Source organism: Anas platyrhynchos, chromosome 11, assembly GCF_047663525.1.
Source record: "Anas platyrhynchos isolate ZD024472 breed Pekin duck chromosome 11, IASCAAS_PekinDuck_T2T, whole genome shotgun sequence".
NCBI classification, from domain to species: domain Eukaryota; kingdom Metazoa; phylum Chordata; class Aves; order Anseriformes; family Anatidae; genus Anas; species Anas platyrhynchos.
In genome coordinates, this window is record NC_092597.1 from 8,704,164 (window position 1) to 8,726,011 (window position 21,848).

A 21,848-nucleotide genomic window follows, 5' to 3' on the forward strand; every position below is an offset into this window, starting at 1 on the left:
TTGCTTCATTGCTTAAAATATAATGGAAGACTTTGGGGAAGAGAGTTTGAGAATAAGCTGAGGAAGAAAAGGTGAAAAAAAAAGTTATCAAACCAAACTTAAGAAGGACATCAAAAATTATTGAAGATAGTAACTTATTTAGACATCTATGCTCTGTTACACTTAAGTGTATGTTGATGAGGATAAATTCATAGGAATCTTCTCAGTCTTTTCATACAAGCTGAACTGCAGACTGACACTTTAAGTGACCGGTAGAGTACACATCTAAAGAGTACATCTGCCAGTATATTTGTTTCAGGTTTTGTGTTTCGGTGTCTGGTAGGGTCTTGAATGTCGTCAGTTTTTCAGTATTTCATACTGGTAGGTACACTGGTGTGCCTGCAGTTTTCCTGTGTATAGAAGTTCCGTAACAATGGCTACTTGAACATCCTGTCCAAGCATTAGGCAGCATTTGTAGTTTCCTTTAGTCTAGGGGAAGTTCAGCGATGTCTCTTTTGAACAATCTTTCTAAAACTCAGATTCTAGGACATGTTCCAATTGCACTTTTGTAATCTTCCGTAAGCAGAAAACATAAATTATCCATTGTCAAGTCCTGAAAAGGAACCAGAGATCCATAAGAACCCAGTAGGTTCTTATGTAAAGGGAATGGATAGCGTGTGAACTCATTCAAAACTCAGCTCTTTACTTGGCATAATGATGTTCTTTTAGTCAGTCCATATGCAGACTTATATTAAATCATCCGTCAAAATCAGGATTGACTCTTAATGGGTGACTTTTTCTAGTCTCAACAGGGATGTGAAGATTTCTCTGCCCATGGATGAGAAGCTAGCTTTAGATTTGTATCTGAGGTAGCTTTGGATTGAGGTAGCTCACTTGGTAGTTGTTCCTCTGTGTTGAAGGGACTTAATCTGCAAATGTTTGTAGCTATAGAGACTTACAGAATTTTTAGCCACCTGATAACAAGTTGGGTACTACATAAAGTCTATAGTATAAATATCTCCTGGCTTTCTGAAGGAACTCTGAGCTTATGTCTTAACAGTGAACTATAGTTTTGGAAGGTAAGTGCAACTTGAAAGATATTATTAAGAAAACTGTTTAGTTAGAGGAAAATGTATCTTAAGGATAGAATTTCACAGAACTCAAGGTAACTTCTAACAGTACAGTGTATTAAGAGCTGTACTTAAAAAGCCGGAGTCGGGGGTGTCTGTGCATCCTAAGCTGGAGGATGTACCTTGAGGGAAGTATCATACATATTCTGTCTTAACTAAGTGGTCTTACTGTTGGAAGTAAGATGGTCAAACTTTTGGTGTGACATGTGCTGAACACAGTGGCATTTACAGCCAGGTGCTGCCAAGCCTGCCCAATAGCATCTCCCTGCTGCCCTCCACCAGCTGAAAGAAGTCCCGCTAAGGGACCCATCACTGCTGTGCTGCCTTCCTCACCTGGGTACTGGAATAGCAAAAATGCTTCCTGATCTGATTGATGCTTCAGCCTCAGCAAGAAAGACATGGCAGCTTTAAGAAATCCCTGTAGATATTGTCATTATTTTGAGAAGGATGAGGCTTCCATAATACAGCTGTCAACTGTTATGTTGTGCAAGAGGTTTGTTACATTTTCAGTTTAAAAACAAAGTGGAAAAACTGGACTTTAGGACAAAAATCAACCCTATTTTGAATATACTTAGCAATGCGCCTCTCCTGGTTCTTACTGTCTTCTCATGAATACACTGTTTGAGACATGCTAAAACCAGACACTTGGACAAAACCTGCAGTCATTTTTCCAAGATTTTTCTGTGCAAGCAAACATTTGTACTGTGTGTTGCAAACAGTCTTCTTTTGTTTTGAAGCAGTAACCAAAATTGATGACACTAATTTGTAGCTGTGACTGCATTTTGTGACTGAAGGTTATTCCTGTTAGACATGCTTTAAAAAAAAAAAAATTAAAAGGGGATGGGGGTGTAACGTAGTGGGGGCCGTGGCCTCTACAGCACAGATGTTGAGCAGTACTGTTAGAACACAAACGTTTAACAACACCTTACACTCATGGGAAGCGCAGCTGTCGGTTTTGGACAAGTTTCCATCACGTAGAAACAGTGACAGCATCCCCTTTATCATTCCCCCGTATCATCTTGCAAACTGGTGCAGTACTTACTGGACAACTTAAGGAAAGCAAAGAGAAATTCAGCTCCTATGCTGTTTGGACTTTTCTGTTTTGATTTATCACAGCTGTCTTTCTACCACCTTTTTTCCACTTAAACTTTGATCTTACACGGAGCAGAGCTGACCTTTTGCAAGCACTTTAATTGGTAGACTGTATTTGCCAGTAGCAGATGAGATGTAGCACAGTCTGAGAGCATCGTGGTTCTAGTACGTGAATGAGCTCAGGTATTGACCTGACTATCTGGTGCTGTACTCTCTGTACTTGAGTTACTGTTCTTGAGAGCTTTTCTTCCATATTTATGCTATTTTATATGCAATTATAAAAGCTGAATAAAATTAAAGTGTTATTGGACTATGTGGACATGAAATATAAAATGAACTTTGCCTTCCTATAGTAACTGCAGTATTTTTTTGTCTTATTTTTATATTACTGTTTTGGAATACTACTACTAAATGTTAGGAGTTGCTGAAAAACAGTTAGAGAGCGCCCATAGGGAAACTTAACTGTAATATCTCATTCACAAACGTTGATTACTCACAAATCTTTGGGAGGGATGAGGGGAATTAGTTGTAGCTTATTACTATAGGACTTCTTGTTTATACATGTAATACACTTAGGCATTTAAACAAATAAATGTTAGTGTCTGTTTTTAATAAGCCAGGAACTCTTTCTCAGGGACATGAGGAATTCAGTCTTACTTTAGTCTCACACTGAAAGTAAAATACCGCTTTCAGCTTACACATGTAGTTTTATGTGCAAATGAATGCATGCCGGAAATCTGAAAAAGAGTACCAAAATCTTTTACAGGTGAAGTTAGGGAACAGAGAATAAAATTAAAACAAAAACAAAACTAACTTATTTTTGTTTCGTTTTGTCTAATATTCTAACCAAAAGGGGTTACCATCATTTTTCTTTACTGTAGAAGTGCCAAAAGGGTATATCTGAAAAATAATAACAAAAACAATAATGAAGAGGTTATTGCATATTAGGCCACTCTCCTTGTGTTTACAAACTCTTTATAAGGAGCTGGTTCTTTAGAGTGTAAAGATGTCTTTTGTCTTCCCAGATTAATGTGGGATTGCAGTTTTTTTTCTTCTTTTTAGCTGCCTTTTAAAACAAAAGGGAAGAAGTAGTGGAAGGTCTTAATCTATCTCAGTTGAATAGCTAAGATTGGTTTCTGTGATGTTTCAGACTCCAGGTTTGTACATGAAAGCACATTGTGCTTGTATTTAGATCTTTACTTCTGCTCTTTTCTTTCAAGCAAGGTTTCGATGGCTAGATTTGCTTTTTTCCCCAAGTCATATTTAACTGTTAAAGTACTGGTTCTGCTTAAATAGTCCGGAGTCCTTGTAATGGACTTTTTTGGATACATTTGTACTTCATGGAGGCTGATACTCATCACTACCCAGTAGCACCATCTAGCTGTTAGTATTGATAGACTTTATTCTCCAACACCTTCCCCATCTCTCCTTGATAAGAGAGAAATTTGTATCTACTGACCTGAGGTATCAGTGTCTTCATAAAATATCTCTTCTTTCCACTTCCTGACAATCAAGTATAATATTAGCTAACCAGTTGTGGTTTGCTTGTGTCCTGTTCCTCTCAGATGTTTCTTATAGCCATGCTTATTAGTGAACTTTCACAAACTTGATAGGTATTTTGAGGGTCTCACAACTTCGTGTGTGTGTGTAGAGAATGCATGTTTGGGCTGTTCCCTTTGGCTTGCTGATTTAATTTTTGATTTTCCAGCTGCTTTTTGATGTTCTATTCTAACTGAATCAAATTATTTCTCTTTCAACAGGTAGTGTAACTGCTAACATTTCAACATACAGCACATATTCTGTTCAGTTCTCTTATGGTACAGCTGGTAGCAAAGTAACCTCTATATAATAAAAATACTTGATCTGATGAGTTAAATGAATAAGAAATGAGTTCTTTGAGCTTTAGATATTCCCTTCATGTAAAGAATAAGAGACTTTTCTCATTTGTCAAATATTTCTTCTGGTTATGTGTTATGCTTTTAGCATATGTGGAAATGCGTAAGAGACCAGTTGTCTTCTTACTAAAACAAGGATGACTTGAGAAGCATTTCTCTTTGGCTTTCAGGTGCAATAGATATGTAGTAGCTGTAGGTTGAGGGCCTTATCTTCTCTGAAGTATGAGAAGTCAGAGGTGTGTTTGTGTTCTACCTTTCATCTGTGCAAAGCTGTACCAAGAACCTCACAGGCAGGCACCTGTGTTCTAGGACAGCTGCCACACAAAGGACCAGAGAGTAGTGTGATCATAGCAAAGCCTGAAGTCTGAAAGTCTGTGACCTCTACAGGGAGGGGTGAAGGATCATAACTGCTTTTCTCCCCTTCTTTCTTTTGTTTCTCGTTTTGTTGTGGGATTTACAGGCCACACGTACAACATACTTGCTTGAAGCAGGGTGCAGTGAAGACAGCACTCTATTTTACTATGTTCCTCCTCTTTTGAAATAGCTCTATCTAAAGAGCAATTAACGTAAAGTTAGGGACAAAATGCTCAAGTTTTCAACTGATAAAAATATCAACGTTGTAATAACCTAGGAGAGCAATATGTAATCAATAATTCCTCATCTGCCAAATATGAACTTCTGAGTCAGAAAGATTTGTTCTTTAGTCTTAGAATCTTTAGGCTGTAGAAATAATTCTACATGCAGAGTGTAATCTTTTTTTCTAATATAGTCTTCGAAGCCGAGAAGATGAAAGAACAACTAAACCAGGAGCCATCTCTACGCCTGTGAAGAATGCAGATGATATTTCTAAAACTATGGAAGAGGTGGCAGGCGAAAGAACTGAAAAGCAAACACCACCACTCCCAGGTAAAAATGTGAAACATAATTATGCATATTGCTGAGAATAAATGATCAGTGGAGACTGCATCCCGCTGCATAGTTGTGGAATGATTTCTGAAATCTTAGAAGAAGTTCTATCTATCTTTATTGCTGAATTCGGATGGTCTTCGTAATCATAAGCCTATTTATATTTCAGCGTTTCTGTCCTGAAAATCTAAGCCGATGCATCTGCCCATTATACCGTGGTCAAACTTCACTGGTTAGAGCTTTGACTGTGTGTGTTAGATATAAAGAGTTTTTTGTACTCTTCTCTAGAGCAAGGCTATAATAGATCTCTTCTGAGAGTCAAGCTGTAGGCTGGATCTTACAAGTTACTGGTAGCAGAGTAAATTTAAATAAAGGTTTAGTTAAGCCATTTTAGAATGACCATTCTCAAATGAAACTTGCACTCTGAAATGTGTTTTCACTGTGGCACTTAGTAACGACAGTCATGGGCCAAGAGTTATTTTTAAAAGTGCAGTACAACTAACAGAAACAGAACAAAATCCCATTCCTTTTTTGAAAGAGGAGAAGTAAATTCAATGACAGTAGGTAAAAGCCAGTTAGTGTTAAAAAGAAAACCATATCATGATATGGTGATGGGACATTGTTCTGAGCACAAAGACTTGGAAGTTTTTGTTTGTTTGTTTGTTTTTTCCTATGGTTTACAGAATGGGGCCATTCATTGAAATTGTAAGTGGAGAAAGATGAGCTGTGTAGACAGTTTAGAAGGAGCTGCTCTGGAAAGGCTGTATAGAATGAGAAAAAGCACATTCAAGCTTGAAAGCATTTGAAGACTTAAGGGATGAGCAATGAGACTGCTGCATGTAGTATACAGAACTGAAGTAGTTATGATGTTGATAGGCTCTGAAAGGCCTTGAAAATGAGAACAGTAGGTTTCCTAATGCAGCAGCCATTATGAACAAAATTGCCATAGGAAGTAACCTCCTGTAAGAATGTTATGCAAAGATGCAAGTGAAGTAAGTCTTAATTTGCTGAGATAGAAAAAAGTTGTGATTGGATTCTTTCATCTTTTTCGATAATGTATGATTGGATTCTTTCATCTTTTTCGATAATGTATTGAAAATTAATAATTGGCATGATACAAAACCAGCCAGGATAGGAGCCTCTGAAGATGTTTTTCAATCCAATGTAATATACATATAATTGGTTGAAGGGACTGGCAAGCAACTAGTAAGTACTCTGGTGGTTTGTTGTTGTGTAGTAGGCATAAAGAAGTGCTCTGTTCCTGAGCGAGTGGGAATAAGCATGTGGAGAAAAATCATGTATGAGAGGAGATATCTAAAAAAAAAAAAAGTCATAGGCCAGTACATCAAGATAATATTTAAATTTGCAGATTAAATTAACTTGATATAATACATGGTGTGAAATAAAATGGTGTAATAAAGCACATAATCCTTTAATAGTCTCCAAGAAAGCTCTAGGGAAATTAGGAGGCTCTTTCAAAGACTGTAATGAAAATGTTAGAAAAGTAGTTGGCAGATTCTGTGACTGCTTTTTGGACTAAAGGCAAGAAGTCTGTCATGGTTGGTTGAGTCAAGAAGGGTAGGAGAGAATTTTTTTAGAGGCATTATCAAAGTCTTGGGTTAGGAACAGGTAATTAAAGACTTAAAGTGCTATGCTATGGTATGCTATATGGTAAAGGCCAAAATCACATTAGAAAGAACATATTACCAAATTGTCTGAAGTTTCCTATTTCAAACTGGTCTATTGGTGGTTAGAGTAAGCAGAAAGGAACAGGAAAGGAAAAGGACTTAGTCTGAAGCCAGTGTAAATTGAAATAAGGTTCTTTAAAGTGTATTGAGATCATGCTTTAAATGTAAATTCTTGTAACAAGAGCAACCGTATACCCATAATAGACACTAAGAGTGTTCACTACTGGGGGAAAGACTGCAGTGGCAGTTTGCTCCCAGTGACTCGAGCAGAGTCATAGTAAGTACTTACCTTTAAGGAGAGCCAATAAAAAGTGCAGTCTGCCAGCCTCAAGGTGTGGAGCAGTAGTTCTAGTGTTTATGGTGTTTTGGCTTAAAAAATCCAAGTAACTTTATAAGGGAGGAAAGTTTTATGTTAGGCACATGTAGGTAGGAAAGAGCAGGGTTGAAAGAGGTCTTGAGAGAGCATAAATTCTCTTAGTTCTTGCAGTTTTATGATACTTAGAATATTCCAAGTGTAAAGAAAATTTGTGGATTTTTACTAAAGCAGTAATTAGGCCAGTAAATGCCCCATTTTGCATGGCAGGGAAAGAGTGTCCTTGTTGTTTTAAGTTTCCAATATTTAATTTTTTATTATGAAGTGGATTGGTGGTTAGACTTAAAACTACTAAAGATGCAATCAAGCTCTTAATTAAGTTAGGCTTTATTTTCTCATCTTTAAATGACCAAATGGACGTTTGTCTTCTATATTTTAATAGAACCAAAGCCAGTGTATGCACAAGGAGGTCAGCCAGATGTGGATTTACCAGTCAGTCCATCTGATGGTCCTTTACCTAATTCAACCCATGAAGATGGAATGCTTCGGTAATGTAACTATAAATTCTTTTTGAATCTGATTACCTGGTCTTGTGCAAATCAAGTTTTCTCCCAAGGTAACGAGTAACGTAAGTTAGGAATAATTCATAACATAAATGGTCTGATGGGAAGTCATCACATTGTCCTGAAGCTTTTGTTGAAAAAGGAGTAGGATGAAAAATTTAGGCTTATTCCTGAGCCTTGTTAGCACTCACATTGTGTAATAAAACGATTTTAAGTTTGTTAATTTCATGCAGGAATGAGCAGTTAGAGTTGTCAACTGTGCAAAGTGTTTGCAGCGTTTCTCCCTGGGCACCCCCCATCCCTCCTGCCTTATCCTCATGTCTGGAGAGAGGAGAGATACTCTAGTAAATTCTTTTCTTTTTAAATAATTGGAGAGCAATTAATAAAGAAAACTACAGAAATGTGCTAAGTCTTGATGTGCCAGTGACTCTACTCCAGCTGGATCTCCTTTATGATCATTTGTATACATGAGAGTAGATTCTAGTTTAGGTAGTCTCAAATGTTCATCTTGCTCTCTAAAGAGCCAAAACAGATCTTTGTGCCAGTATGCTTCTTTCAAAGGAGGAACATTTTGGGAAGAGTGTTGAAATACCTCACCTGAAACACTATCAGCATAAGACTAAACCTCACTAAACAATTAAATATTGTGAGTTTTGTTACTTTCAAGTGCTGCTAATGAGTCTGTTGTATAACGCTGCAATTGATAACCAGTTAATGGAATGCATAGCTTAATATCCTCTAATTGAAGTAACAGGCAAACTATTAGCATGTCTTCATTCTCAGTTTACCAGAATATCTTATAGTATACCTCTAACTGGAATGTATTCTAAATCTCTAGGCCAAGCATGAAACTGGTAAAATTCAGAAAAGGAGATAGTGTGGGCTTGCGACTAGCTGGTGGCAATGATGTTGGCATATTTGTAGCTGGTGTTCTGGAAGACAGCCCTGCAGCGAAAGAAGGACTAGAGGAAGGAGACCAGATTCTCAGGGTATGTCAAAAATAATAACATTTATAAATAAATGTTCTGTTAACACTGAAGTAGGTTTTCTTTCTGTAACGTCAAATAGATTGCCTCTGCAGTTCGTACAGTATTTTTGTTTATACTTATTAGATGAGCTAGCAATAAAATTTACTGTTATTGTACTGTTGCTAGGAAGGTTTATGTTTTATATCTAGTTTCTTAGACTAAATTCAGTTCAAAGAAAATTCGTTTAACTACTCTTTCACTAGATTCTCACACAGGGTTCTGTATATTATAGTTGATGTTACTGATGTTTCCAGATGCTCCATAACATTGATCTAAAGTAGTCAAAATGAGTAGCTACCTATTATTCCAGTTATACATTTTCCAATAAGCAAGGAGTATTATTTAGAGGTACAAGAGGCTTCTTGAGATGCATGCACTTGTTTTGTGTACATTAAACTGAATAAACAACCATTGCAATACATTTAAGCAAATTTCTAGTTCTATATTTACATATCTACTATAATGTTTGTGAAATCAAACTGATTACTTCATTGATGCTAGGTAAACAACGTAGACTTCACAAATATCATCAGAGAGGAAGCTGTCCTTTTTTTGCTTGATCTCCCTAAAGGCGAAGAAGTAACCATTTTGGCACAGAAGAAAAAAGATGGTAAGTACTTGTATATCAGAAAAATGTAGTAGGCTGCTTGGAACTAGATGAAAAATACAGCTAATATTGAGTAGTTAGAGGCTAGGGGGAGACAAAAAAAAAAAATTACAAAATTATTTCACAAAAGCATTGGTGTTAAATGTTTGGAGGAACTGGATAGTCTGTCATAGTTATACTGTTAAAAATGAGTACTTAAAAACTTCTTCCATAGTAAGATGCCTTCCTTCCAAGGAACTGAATTATGCTTATACTAGCAAATTTCTGACAGCAAAAGTTGACTTCAAACCGTTAGTTTGCTATTAATAGTTATGCTGTACGAAACCACTGGAATTTGTTTAACACTATTTTTATTTTTATTTTCTAAGTTTATCGTCGCATTGTGGAATCTGATGTAGGGGATTCTTTCTATATCAGAACTCATTTTGAATATGAAAAAGAATCTCCTTATGGACTAAGTTTCAACAAAGGTGAAGTGTTCCGGGTGGTGGACACTCTGTACAATGGCAAACTGGGTTCATGGCTGGCAATTCGAATTGGGAAGAATCATAAGGAAGTTGAAAGAGGTATCATACCTAATAAAAACAGGTACGATCTTAACGTATTGATGTTGCTGTTTGAAAACTAAAATTTTAAATTTTGCATCTGTGTAACTTGCATTGCCTGCAGGACACTAGTCTATACAACTTGTTCAGTTTTAGGAGAAAGTCACTGTTAAAACAATTAGAAGTTAACTATCTGTTCTGTGTGCTTGATTTTCACTTTGGCATGCCCCCCCCCCCCCCCCCCCCCCCCCCCCCCCCCAAAAAAAAAAAAAAACAACAACAACAAAAAAAAAACACCTAGCTTGAAACTTTCTTTTCAATACTGGAGACAAAGGTTGATAAAGCTTTTAAAAATGTGACATCAGCCTGAGTAATTCTAGCTTATACTTTCTAATACCAGAAACAAAGAAAACTTCAATTAGCAGGTGGTAGCGTTTTTGTAAGCATAAGCTTGCTAGATGAGTGTTATTTCAGAAGCTCTCTTTTTTGGTAACTTATTGGGATTTGTTGTCATCTTAGAGCTGAGCAGCTGGCTAGTGTACAGTACACGCTTCCAAAGACAGCAGGAGGAGATCGAGCAGATTTCTGGAGGTTCCGAGGTTTGCGTAGCTCAAAAAGAAATCTCCGAAAAAGCAGAGAAGATCTTTCTGCTCAACCTGTTCAGACAAAGTTTCCTGCCTATGAGAGAGTTGTTCTTCGGGAAGGTACGGCTTTAGTCTTAGATGCTTCTGTTGCAGGCTAACAGGATTGTGGAGTTTGCTTTGTATTAATCCATGTAATTCCGAGTATCTTGCATTTGTTGTAAGCAATCGACTTAACTTGTTTTCTCCTTTACCTTCTATTCTAGCTGGGTTTCTCAGACCAGTGACCATTTTTGGTCCAATAGCTGATGTTGCACGGGAGAAACTAGCTAGAGAAGAACCAGATATTTTTCAAATTGCAAGTAAGTGTGAGATCGAGTTTTTATGCAGCTATGAAATTGCCAACGTTCTTTTGCTACTTTGTTCCTACACTATTACTTCAGCTACTACTGTGTTTAATGAAATGTTAACAATATTAAGTAACAGATAAAATGTAAGCTTTTCCACTGGTTAATTGATGATAATTCTCTGTAGGCAGAAGTAATACTAGTTCCATTTATAGCCTTCCAAAATTTAAATTGAATTCAGTATTTTATATCTAAGTACTTTTGCAAAGGTATAGTGATTTTTGTGGCCAAATTAGCAGATAGCTTTCTCCTACGTTTTGAAGAGGAGCATCTTCAGCCTGAATTGATAATGGGTGATGAAATAGTTTGCTTTATCTTGTATATGAATGTAGAGTGTGCTGTAAACTTACAACAGATTTTTACTGTGTCCTCTCTACCAGAAAGTGAACCAAGAGACGCTGGTACAGACCAACGTAGTTCTGGCATTATTCGTCTTCACACTATAAAACAGATAATTGATAGAGTAAGTCTTCTATTGTCACTGTACTTCTAACACAGGAGGAAAAACTGGTATCAATAAGTAAACTGATGCTTAAAATGTTTAGGTATAATTAGTAACTGTTTTTTCCTTAAAAATAACTCTCATCTTTCTATTGGTTAGTTTAAAAAAAAAAAAAAGCCTTCCCCATAATAACTGCAGTCTGGAAATATTGTCAGGCTTTATTCTAGGGATTGTTGTTCCCTCTTTGCTATGTCTGTTTTAAGATTTGTTTGTGCTTGCAGCCACAGTGTGACATTGCATCTAGAAACTGGTACTTTATTTATGGAGCAGTTTGTTGCTGTTGTCCCCCTACCTCCAGTTTACGAACTAATAATTTTGACTTCTGTGCAAGAACTAGGGAAAAGGATCTTTCAATCCTTTTATCCTCCTTAATTTTTCTTCTTAACATCCTGAGAACTTCTGATATGAGTTTATAATATGAGGCTGTACTCCTCACCTATTCATTTCTGACTTAAATTGCAAACTGTTCTGATGCCCAAGTAGAAAAAGCTAAAAGGTGTTTTAGCAGCAAACTGGGGGGTACTATGTGCTGTGTATCTGAGATGATTCTTGCAGTGGATGAAAACTGTCCTAATTCTTGCATTCAGAGTGGATTTTTTGGAAGGAAAAGTGGAGCTGCGTAATGAGTCCAAAACATGTTTGACTGTTCCCTTTTATCCTGTTACTAGAAGATTACTGTTTAGCTGTTTTTTAGTTTAGTGCCTTTTTGTAGCATCAGAGGGCCGATTTTTTTATAGTTTTTAATAGAGAGGTAAATATTGAAAAGCTTATTGTTATGCAGTTAGTTCTACATTTAAAACATGTATGCCCTTGTAGCATAGTGTTTGAGTTGATCTGGTGTCTGTTACTCAAACAGAAAAGGACTTAAATCGATACTTTGAAATGATGAATTCTGCAAAGCTAATGAAAAGCAAGTTGTTAGAATATGTTTAAAATAAAAAAATTGGTTATCTTAGTATATAAGTGCTTCACTTTGTCTCTGTCTTTTTTATCATAACAGGACAAACATGCTTTATTAGATGTCACTCCTAATGCAGTGGACCGTCTGAATTACGCGCAGTGGTATCCTATTGTAGTGTTCCTGAACCCTGATTCTAAGCAGGGTGTGAAGACCATGAGAATGAGGCTGTGCCCAGAATCACGAAAAAGTGCCAGAAAGCTTTATGAAAGAGCTCACAAACTACGCAAAAATAACCACCACCTCTTCACAAGTAAGTAATTCGAGAAAAATACTGATTAATGTATGATAACTGAGGGAGGGAGAGGTGTGATAAGAGTAATTTTTTTTCCAGACTTGAATAGTACTTCTGTTTGAGAAGCTGCTATAACTTAATTGCTACCTACTCTTGATGGTTCTGAATATTTCTTCTTGTAGTTAAGCCACTCCACCTTTGAAAACTACAATAGAAAATGATTGATTAACTTAGCAAAGCACTGCAACCACAATTACTAGTGGGCACTAGTTGTGCTAGATGCATTTCATTTCTGGTATTTCTTTATTGCTTTCCCTCTGTGCTTCCTTCTTTTTCCTCCATGTGTTTTTCCTCTTGTTCCTTTTCTTTCAGAGGAGGACACAGAAGTATATCTTAGTCTGTTTTACATTGGTGCTTTCCAGGCTTTCTTTTCCTTCCTTGGCAATCTCTCTTGCTCTTAGTGTGACCAAATACCTACTGGTTGCTTGCCTTATTCTTTGACCCCAGTTCGTGCAGACTTGCTTATGGCCCTGAGGTTGTAAGGGGTGATGCTGACAGAATAAATGCCCTCCTGCAAATACAGTCCAGCAGTTGTTGAATTGTTCAGGTTCCCCACATTCAATTTCTGGTAGTTCATTAGTGTGTGAATTGTTTGTGCACCCAATTGCACAAATGAAAAGAGATTTGAAACATCAAAATGATGTTTCAAAAATATTTGGTTGCTTTGCAAGGTCAGTTATAAACAAACATCTTAATAAATAGGAGAATAATGTAATTTTCTTCTCCAACTAAACTGAAGCCTCACTTTATTCTAAATTACTGTTAACTCAGTCTTTGAGTCTTCGCAGTGTGAAAAAATGTCCCAAGCTACTTTAGCCCTTAGGGTTGCTTTGAATACCAACATTTACATTACTACTTAAATCTCACAGTTGATAGTGATTTTTAATACTGGTAGTACAGTTTCTTTTCAAAACTCTACAAAAATCAAATGTCTAACTTGCTCTACTTCTAGCTACTATTAACTTGAATTCAATGAATGAAGGATGGTATGGAGCTCTGAAGGAAGCAATTCAGCAACAACAGAACCAACTGGTATGGGTTTCAGAAGGCAAGGTAAGAAATAATAGTACTGTCATTTTGGGGGAGGAATGACAAAGCTATCAGTTTTGTAGTCTTTTTGTTCTGTTGCTGGTATTGGAGATATGGGCATCTATCTGTGGAATTAAATTTTTCCTTTTTTCCTCATGATTTTAATAATTACTTGAAGATCTAAAATAGCTCTGTGGCTGTGTAATCAGTTAAAAACTGGTTTGTCTTCGTATTAGTGAAGTTTTGTTAATGAGGGCTATAATCCTTGTGCATGTAGTGGAATAGTAAAACAGTTGGCTATTGATGCTTTACTGAAGGATATGTTATTGCTTTGAAACTTTTGTGGGGATAGGATGTTTTTTCATGTAAATTTCAGGGTGTTCTGCTACATCAGTACTACGTACGTGCTGGGATTGTACATTGATGAATTGGTGGTTTTTAATATAAAGCAAGCAATATCTTCGTGTTCTTTCTCTTAATCTTGAGAACATATATAAAATCAGAAAGTTAGAATTCTGTTTCCCATTCAAAGTCCAGTTGCCTTTTCAAGCTACTATGCATGTTAGATCCATTCCCTTGAGGAACTAATATCAAGAGGAATGCCAGTTTCAAGTAAGAAAATAATGAATCTGTTACTGTTACAATGTTCTTAATATTTGAACTATTTTTCTGCAAACAGAACTAGTTTTGCCTTCTTATATCTACCTCCAAGTTAGTGATTCCAGCACAATGACAACTCTTCATAGTTTTTTTTGTCTTTGTCAAACACTGATTTCCATGGATACTAGGTGCTATCCCCTCCCTTGAATTGATAGGCTTCTGACCCTTTAGTAAACTGATTTGAAGAACTAGACTGCAGAAAAGGCTTTTACATGAAAGGTTAACATCTCCAGTGATTGAACCCTGTTTTTTTCCTCCCCTGTGATATTCAGAATTGTTGAAATCTAACCTGCTGCTGGATTTTGAGTATTACTAACATTTTGCAATACTTGACTTTATGTTGTGGATCAGAACAAGATAGGTGTATTCCATTTGTTTATTTCTTAATTTTTCACCAAAAAAATCTTAGCCTTTTATCTTGCAATTTATAGCTTAATGTGAAACGCATTTCAATAAACATGTGCTCTTTAATTTTTTTGTGATGCAGGCAGATGGTGCTACAAGTGATGACCTTGATTTACACGATGACCGCCTTTCTTACCTCTCAGCTCCTGGTAGTGAATATTCCATGTACAGTACAGACAGTAGACATACATCTGACTATGAAGACACAGATACAGAAGGTGGTGCTTATACAGACCAAGAACTGGATGAAACTCTGAATGATGAGGTTGGGACTCCTCCTGAATCTGCTATTACACGTTCTTCTGAACCTGTTAGAGAGGATTCTTCTGGAATGCATCATGAAAGTCAAAATTACCCTAGTTATGCATCTCAAGCTCAGCCTCAGCCAAATCTCAGAATAGATTCTTCAGGATTTAAAACAACTGCTTCTCAACCGGTAAGAAAGTGATTTTATATGCTGACCACTGTACATTTACTTCAAGTAGTTTTCTTGTTCAAGCGAACTTGCTATCTTTATAATCTCCTTACCAGTGTTAACTTCATACAAGAATCTGTCAACAACAGTGTGTTGCAATGAATTGGGCAATCATCTTGCACTACGTGTGTTAGTGATTCCCATTGACAGGAAGGGGAATCAAGTACCATTCTACTTTGTTTTAATGTTTTGCTTTTTTAATGTTCAGCATAATGAATGTCTGGAAGTGGTAGTGCATGATACTTTCAGTACACTTCATTCTACATGTAGCTGAGTTGATCAAAGCATCAAGTTAAATTACTTTCATATAAATCAAAAAAGTCATACAGTGATTCGATAGCAGTATATTTAAAATATTTTAAACACTTCACAGAAAGCAGAAGCCTCACCTGCAGTCCCTTACCTTTCCCCGTCGCCTGAATCAAACCCTGCAACCTCATCAACTTCTGCAGTAAATGCTAATGTAAACCTAACTAATGTCAGACTGGAGGAGCCTACTGCTGCTCCTTACAACTCTTACCAACCACAAGCGGGCCCCTTAAGAACATCAAGTACTGAGGGAGCTCATGTAGTGCTAAGAGATCAAGAGCCATCATCCTTATCGCCGCATATAGATCCAGCAAAGGTACCTGTGCCACATTGTTGCGCTGATTTCCTGCTATACATCAAGCTAGCACATGATTATTTTTTTTATTTTGCCATTATTTAGAGAACTCCTTCTTTTTTTTTTTTTTTTTTTTACTCTAGGAGATTATGCAGGTTACAAAACAGTGCATCTAAATTTCTAAGCATCATCTAATGTTTTGTGTGCATGGCTTCAAACTATACACTTTCCACTTCTCAAAAGATGATCTTTTAAATTAGGGATGCATTCTGTATTTTGATTTTATTTCACATGCAACTGTTTCAGCTTGTCAATGCTCTGCTTTTTGTTAATGAGGACTTGATGAAAAATTTCCCTAAAATAATAGTACTTCTTGAAATACTCGATCATGAAGATAAACCTGTTATATTAGGTGACTTTAAATACCTCTACAGCAATGCTTGAATTAACTTTAACACATAAATCAGTTTACTTCTTGAATATCCCTGTCCTGACCTCCCCTATGGAAAAAAGAAAAAGAGGGGGGGGAATGACAAAAGAGCAAAATGCAACAACAAAACGCAGATATGAGAGATTATTCTCTTTTGGCTTCCCATTTTAATCTACACATGCTTTTCCTCAAGGATAGGACTGGAAAGGATCTCTTGAATCAAAGCTTCCTGTGATTGCTGACAACTGCATCAAATTGTTCAACTTCTAAGCAAAATTAAAGCCAATATTTAAAATGAGTTTTAAAATAATTGGTTTAAAATTTCACGCTTTCAATAAAGTTTGGCTCCGTTTACTCTTAATTTTAAATGAAAAATTTGCTTCTCTACTTAACAGGTATACCGAAAGGATCCATATATTAACGAAGAAGCATCCAGACAAAGCTATGTCTTAAAACAGCCAGCAATTAGTCACCCAGTACAGAGACAGGAAAGAGACCCAAATCTGATGTATGAATCCCAGACTCAGTATGCAGAAAAACAGCCAAGTAGGGAGTACGAACAGTCATATAGGTATGATTCTACAAACTATGTAGATCAGTTTTCTCGTGGTTATGACCCTCGACTACATTATGATGATCGCGTGCCTCCCTATGAGGAGCACTGGGCATATTATGATGAAAAACAGCCCTACAATCAACCAAGAACAGCTTATGAAAACCAGCCTCCTAGGGATCTTGATTCTAGACAAAACACAGAAGAGAGCACAGAACGCGGTTATTACCCAGCACAACCCCGTTTTGAGGAACCCCCTCAGATGACGTATGATGGCAGACCTCGCTATGAGCATGCACCCAAAAACTTCAGCTTACCGCAGGTGCGATACGAAGATCAACATACTGTTGGATATGACACGCATGGTAGATATAAACAAGAAGCCCAGCCATACCAATCAGCCATATCTCGATCTCCTGAACCGAAGCAGTACTTTGATCCACATGTGAGGGGCTATGAACAAGGTCCTCCTCAAGCTTATAATGCCAAGGCAGGACAATTTGAGCCTTCTCATAACACTTCAGGTGTTCCTCTTCCTCCTCCCCCTTCATCGCAAACCAAACCAGAAGTTTTGCCTTCTAACAGTAAACCACTGCCTACACCGCCATCTCTAGCAGAGGAGGAGGAAGATCCAGCCATGAAACCACAGTCTGTGCGAAGTAGGGTTAAGATATTTGAAAGAAGAAGATCACCATCTCTAGAAAAAATGAAGGACCCCAGTGATACATCAGCTGTCAAGGTAAGTTGTATACATTTTGGCATGTGTTTTTCTGATTTCTGCTTTTTACTAATGAGACTGTATTGCAAGTAATAAAATACTGTCTTGGAAAGAAAACTTCTCTGCTTGTGGAACAGCAACGTAACTGAAGTTTGTTTTCAAAGCAGAAGCTGAAAATTAAAGAGGATCTTGCCATGCTGAAGATTTCCCCATTAGTTTTTGCTAGTCTCTAATTAATATGGCTAAGTGTGGGAAATTTAAGAGCATTGTTAGTTTTCTTACTCAGAGGTTCTTCATCTTTCAGATTGTAGAATCTAAGAAAATATGCTGTGCTTCTCTTTACAGCCTCCAGAACTAGCACCGAAGCCTACACTCACAACCATGAGTGGTCCAAAACCAACTTCTCAAAGCCATTATGAACATGACAAAACAACTTACAGGTAGATGCACAACTGATGATTAAAGAGTTTTCAATACAAGTTTGGAGTCTACAGACAACACATCCTAATGGTTCAAACTGTAAACTCCAGAGTGGAGAGTTGGAGTGTGTCAGTCTAGTTTCTGTGTCAATAGTAACTCAGGGCATAAAGTCAGTGGACATGGACATGATTCCTGAGAAGAGGGAGAAGTAAAGTGTAAGGGAAAAGGTAGGATAAAAGATAAGGACTTTCTTTATGCTACATCACAGCTATCATATTTCTAGACAGTATAGGTTAAAAAGGTATTGCATGCAATCTTAAGATTTATGTCCTGATTTATTACTGGTTGGGTTACCAAACAGAATTTTAGTTCACATACCTGTGCTTGTTCAGCTGTGCGAGGCAAACTGTGTATTCTTCCTCATTAGGGCCCCAGAACCACAGAGACCTCAAGTGAAGCCACCTGAAGATATTGTGCGTTCAAATCATTATGATCCTGAAGAAGATGAAGAGTATTACCGAAAGCAGCTCTCGTACTTCGATCGGAGGAGTTTTGAAAATAAGCCGTCTGCACAGGTTCCTGCCAGCCATCATTCTGAGACCACCAAACCAATACATTCACAAAATCAGCTGAATTTCTCCAATTATTCTAAGTAAGTTTGGGGGGTTTATTTTCTTTTTAATTTGAAAGGGGAAAAGGGAGGCATATAGGACTAAAACTGAAATTCTGCTGCTAATAGAATTCCAGGGGTTTGTGGTACCTAATAGAAACTTTGTATTTGCAAAGTCAGTTTCTCTCTTTAGATGTAGCTTTAGTATGAAAACATAACTTTTTTTGGTAAATGAAGTGAATAATTTAGTTTTTGAGATCTTCAAAGAGTTACTTCTCTTTTAACAGCCTGCAAAGTATTTCTTTAGTGTAACTAATAGTGAGTGCTCAAATGTCTTTCAAAGCAGAGGTTAGTTTGTTCCAGTTTTGCATGCATTTTTTCTGCAGACAGGCTTCTACACACGAGCAGTGTTTGACATTAGGAAACTGAGCCTTTTGGGAGCACTGTTGGAGCCAGAATTTAATCTGTTGATGGAAACATCTGCTTCCTGTATTGTTCTGCTTCCTTGACTTGGAACATTTTGATACAAAAATTGTGTGAAAGCTCATAGTTCAAATTTAGCTCAGGTAGAGGACTGGTTGCCTTGGAGGATGCTTGCATAAACTGAATACTTTGTACAGTTTCTCAAACTTTCATAATTCAGTTCAGTTCAAACCATAATACTATGTTTGTAGCTGTTCATGTGGAAAGCTATCATGGCTTGCTGCATGAAGGCTGGAAGTCAGTTGTGTTTTTTTTTAAGGCTTTGGTTGCACTTCTACTTGAAATTTATACTATTCAGATCAAGCAGAAAGTCTGGCAAGCTTAATGTAGATGAGATCTTTGGAGTAAAATAATAAGCTAGCTTGCTCAGCTTTTATACTGTGACTGTATGTTCAAGCTGTCTTGTGTGTACTTAATACACTGTGTTCCAATGCTTGTTTTAAAGGATTTGAGCTAGGAATCCTGTTCCTGTAAGATGGTCTGTTATCTACAGTGCCTTTCATATTCTCAGTTCACAGAGAAAAATCTTTCAAAGAGCTTGATAGGTTTTAAAAGAGTTGGCAGTTCTTTCTAATCAGGAAGTCTCCACATGGAAACTTTCTTATTTAACCTTTTTTTATGCTCAGTAATGAATGTATGTAGTAATCTGTAACCAGTTTTGATTCTTAGTTGAGGATGTTATTTATTCTTTTTCATTTGTCCTGTGTCTTCTGACAGGAAGATTAGAGCCTATTTGACTCGCTATTTAGACATCATAGGAAGGGGCCTGAAAAAAAGAATCTTGTCTGGCCTCAGTGTATTGCAGTCATGTTCAAACTTGTTCCCACTTACCAAATGTTGTTACCCCATAGAAGGTCCATTTGGATCGGTAAGCACCAGAGCGTGTTAGCTTTTAGCAAGTAATTGTGAAGATGGTAGAATTCCTCAATCTGAATCTGCAAGTTGTCCTTACTCTCTGCATTGTTGTCAAACACAATGGAGAATGTGAGCAATAAATGCAGCGATGGAGTTGTTTGCTGCAGAACAGCTAAGAGCTGGGAGGGATTGTTCCATACTTCTGCCTACCACTTCTGAATATCATGTCATCTTTATTCTTTGCTCACTTCTGGGATTGTTGTGAGTTATACTTGAACTTTAGGACTTCTACTTACAGAAAGGTGACATCTAAATGGCACAGAGAAATAAAATAGTACTGTTTTTAAGTTCGATACAGTTTCATATGTTGGGACAAAAATATGTAGATTTCTTCCTTAATGGAAGAATGTAATCCTTAATGGAAATGGACAGGCATGGGAAAGAAAATTTATCAAGGGTAGTCTACTGCAAACAGACAAAAGATGAAAATATTAATGGAAGTAAGTGGAAATAAACTTAAAAGACCACAGCTTGACAGAACTGTTTCCAGAAGCATGCTGTAGTGTGAGTGTTGAGAAGCAAAATAACTGACTTGAGTTCATATTTAGGACTATCCTCTTTACCCAACTTCCATTTTACACCCTGTTATTTCCTTGTTCTTTTTTTTCTTTCCTCCTAGTGAATTTCTATAGTGATTGCTATTCTGTGAGTGAACTTGATTAAAAATAAACTTGGGACTAAATTCAAATGGTTCAGCAGAAACTGCTGATTACGCCAGTGCTTATTCCTATATAGGCCATATAACATATAATCCATATGATGCATTCTGGGTACTGAGGACAGATATTATTTTTTTCAGTTAAAAATATTATTAAACATTAAGTTATGAAAACTGGTTACTGTTCAGTAAAGAAGTAATGATTCTAATTAAAAGTGATAATTTTGTTAATAAATAAATAGAGTAGGAAATGGCTTCAGAAATAGCACAACTTCAATTACAAGAACTTCATTTATACACTCAAAAGCTACAAGAGTTTTATTGTAGACTTGTTTTGTTACATACAGATTCTTAACAATGCTGTTGAAGTTGTGGCTAGCCCCTAGTCAAGGAGCGTGCAACAGAAGAACATGCTTTGTATTATATCAAGCTCTTGTGGTTGAGTTTGTTATCACTGCTGTCTCTTACGCTCTCGCCATCAAAATGTACAGCCATATGCTGCCTGCTGCCTTCTTTTTTTTTCATTTCCTTGGGAAGCTGGCAAGCAGCTCCAAAAGGTGTGGAGAGTGACTTCTGGCTTTTGTGGGTTTTATTCATGTCTCTCCTTCTGCAGGTTATATTCCTCTCTGAGAAGCAGTCATTGCAGGTGGGCAGTTTTCAGGGAAGGCAGCTACTACCCACCTGGAATGAAGACAGCAGTGAACAGCCATAACTTCTGTTATTGGATAAATTGCTTTATATAAAAATCTATGTGAAAAGGAGCTTCTAAAGCAGATTTAAATTGTGCTGTTATTTTTCCAACATTGATTTTTAAAGTCTTGCTCATACCAATGCTGTTCAGTTTACTGATCATCACATTCACGTGGTCTTGAAGCAGACTTTGAAAAGTTGCTCGGCCCTCTTCTTAGTTTCATAACATTCTCCTCTGAAGTATTAAGACTGTTGAGAATTGTTGCCTGTTAAGTTTTTGAGTGTACAGAAAGTGAAGGGATGATGGAAAGCTGTCCTAATGTAAAATGGATTTTACATAAAAGCAAGTTAAATGTTAAAAATGGAGCAAAGGACAGCAGTATGCTTATCATTCTCTTCTCTGTCTCTCCAAGTATGCCTAAACACTTAAGATGTTTCTTCAGGAATTGTTAAACATGATCAGAAGTATTTTAGGGTGTGGTCTTTGCTATTTGAGCCAATAGAGCTATTTAAATACTTGCTATGAGTGTACCCTCAGAACATGATCTGTCATATACAGAAAGTGGCTGGTTTGGTATGTTGAGACACAAGAGAGGTTAACGCAAAGTGGCCCATAAACAAGAGATTGTTAGCATTTTAGATTTGTTTTGCTCACTTCTTCAATACATCAAATAACGGTTTGTTTGTATGGATCTGAACAAATAGCTTA

General features: G+C 36.9%; 1 protein-coding gene across 14 annotated transcripts in view; it reads left to right on the forward strand.

Moving 5' to 3' along the window:
- The window catches only part of TJP1 (tight junction protein 1), a 159,914-nt gene that overhangs the window by 128,070 nt on the left and 9,996 nt on the right, over positions 1 to 21,848 (forward strand). For 8 of the 14 annotated variants that reach the window (XM_038184899.2, XM_038184900.2, XM_038184901.2 and 5 more), the window contains 15 exons: positions 4,866 to 5,002; positions 7,446 to 7,551; positions 8,405 to 8,555; positions 9,096 to 9,204; positions 9,570 to 9,789; positions 10,266 to 10,450; positions 10,594 to 10,689; positions 11,115 to 11,197; positions 12,237 to 12,447; positions 13,442 to 13,542; positions 14,666 to 15,019; positions 15,432 to 15,683; positions 16,488 to 17,384; positions 17,709 to 17,803; positions 18,211 to 18,435. In XM_038184899.2, the coding sequence (XP_038040827.2) occupies positions 4,866 to 5,002; positions 7,446 to 7,551; positions 8,405 to 8,555; positions 9,096 to 9,204; positions 9,570 to 9,789; positions 10,266 to 10,450; positions 10,594 to 10,689; positions 11,115 to 11,197; positions 12,237 to 12,447; positions 13,442 to 13,542; positions 14,666 to 15,019; positions 15,432 to 15,683; positions 16,488 to 17,384; positions 17,709 to 17,803; positions 18,211 to 18,435 (3,222 nt within the window). The remainder of the gene's footprint in view (positions 1 to 4,865; positions 5,003 to 7,445; positions 7,552 to 8,404; positions 8,556 to 9,095; positions 9,205 to 9,569; positions 9,790 to 10,265; positions 10,451 to 10,593; positions 10,690 to 11,114; positions 11,198 to 12,236; positions 12,448 to 13,441; positions 13,543 to 14,665; positions 15,020 to 15,431; positions 15,684 to 16,487; positions 17,385 to 17,708; positions 17,804 to 18,210; positions 18,436 to 21,848) is intronic. The other 6 variants (XM_038184902.2, XM_038184905.2, XM_072043631.1 and 3 more) reach the window with 1 other exon arrangement.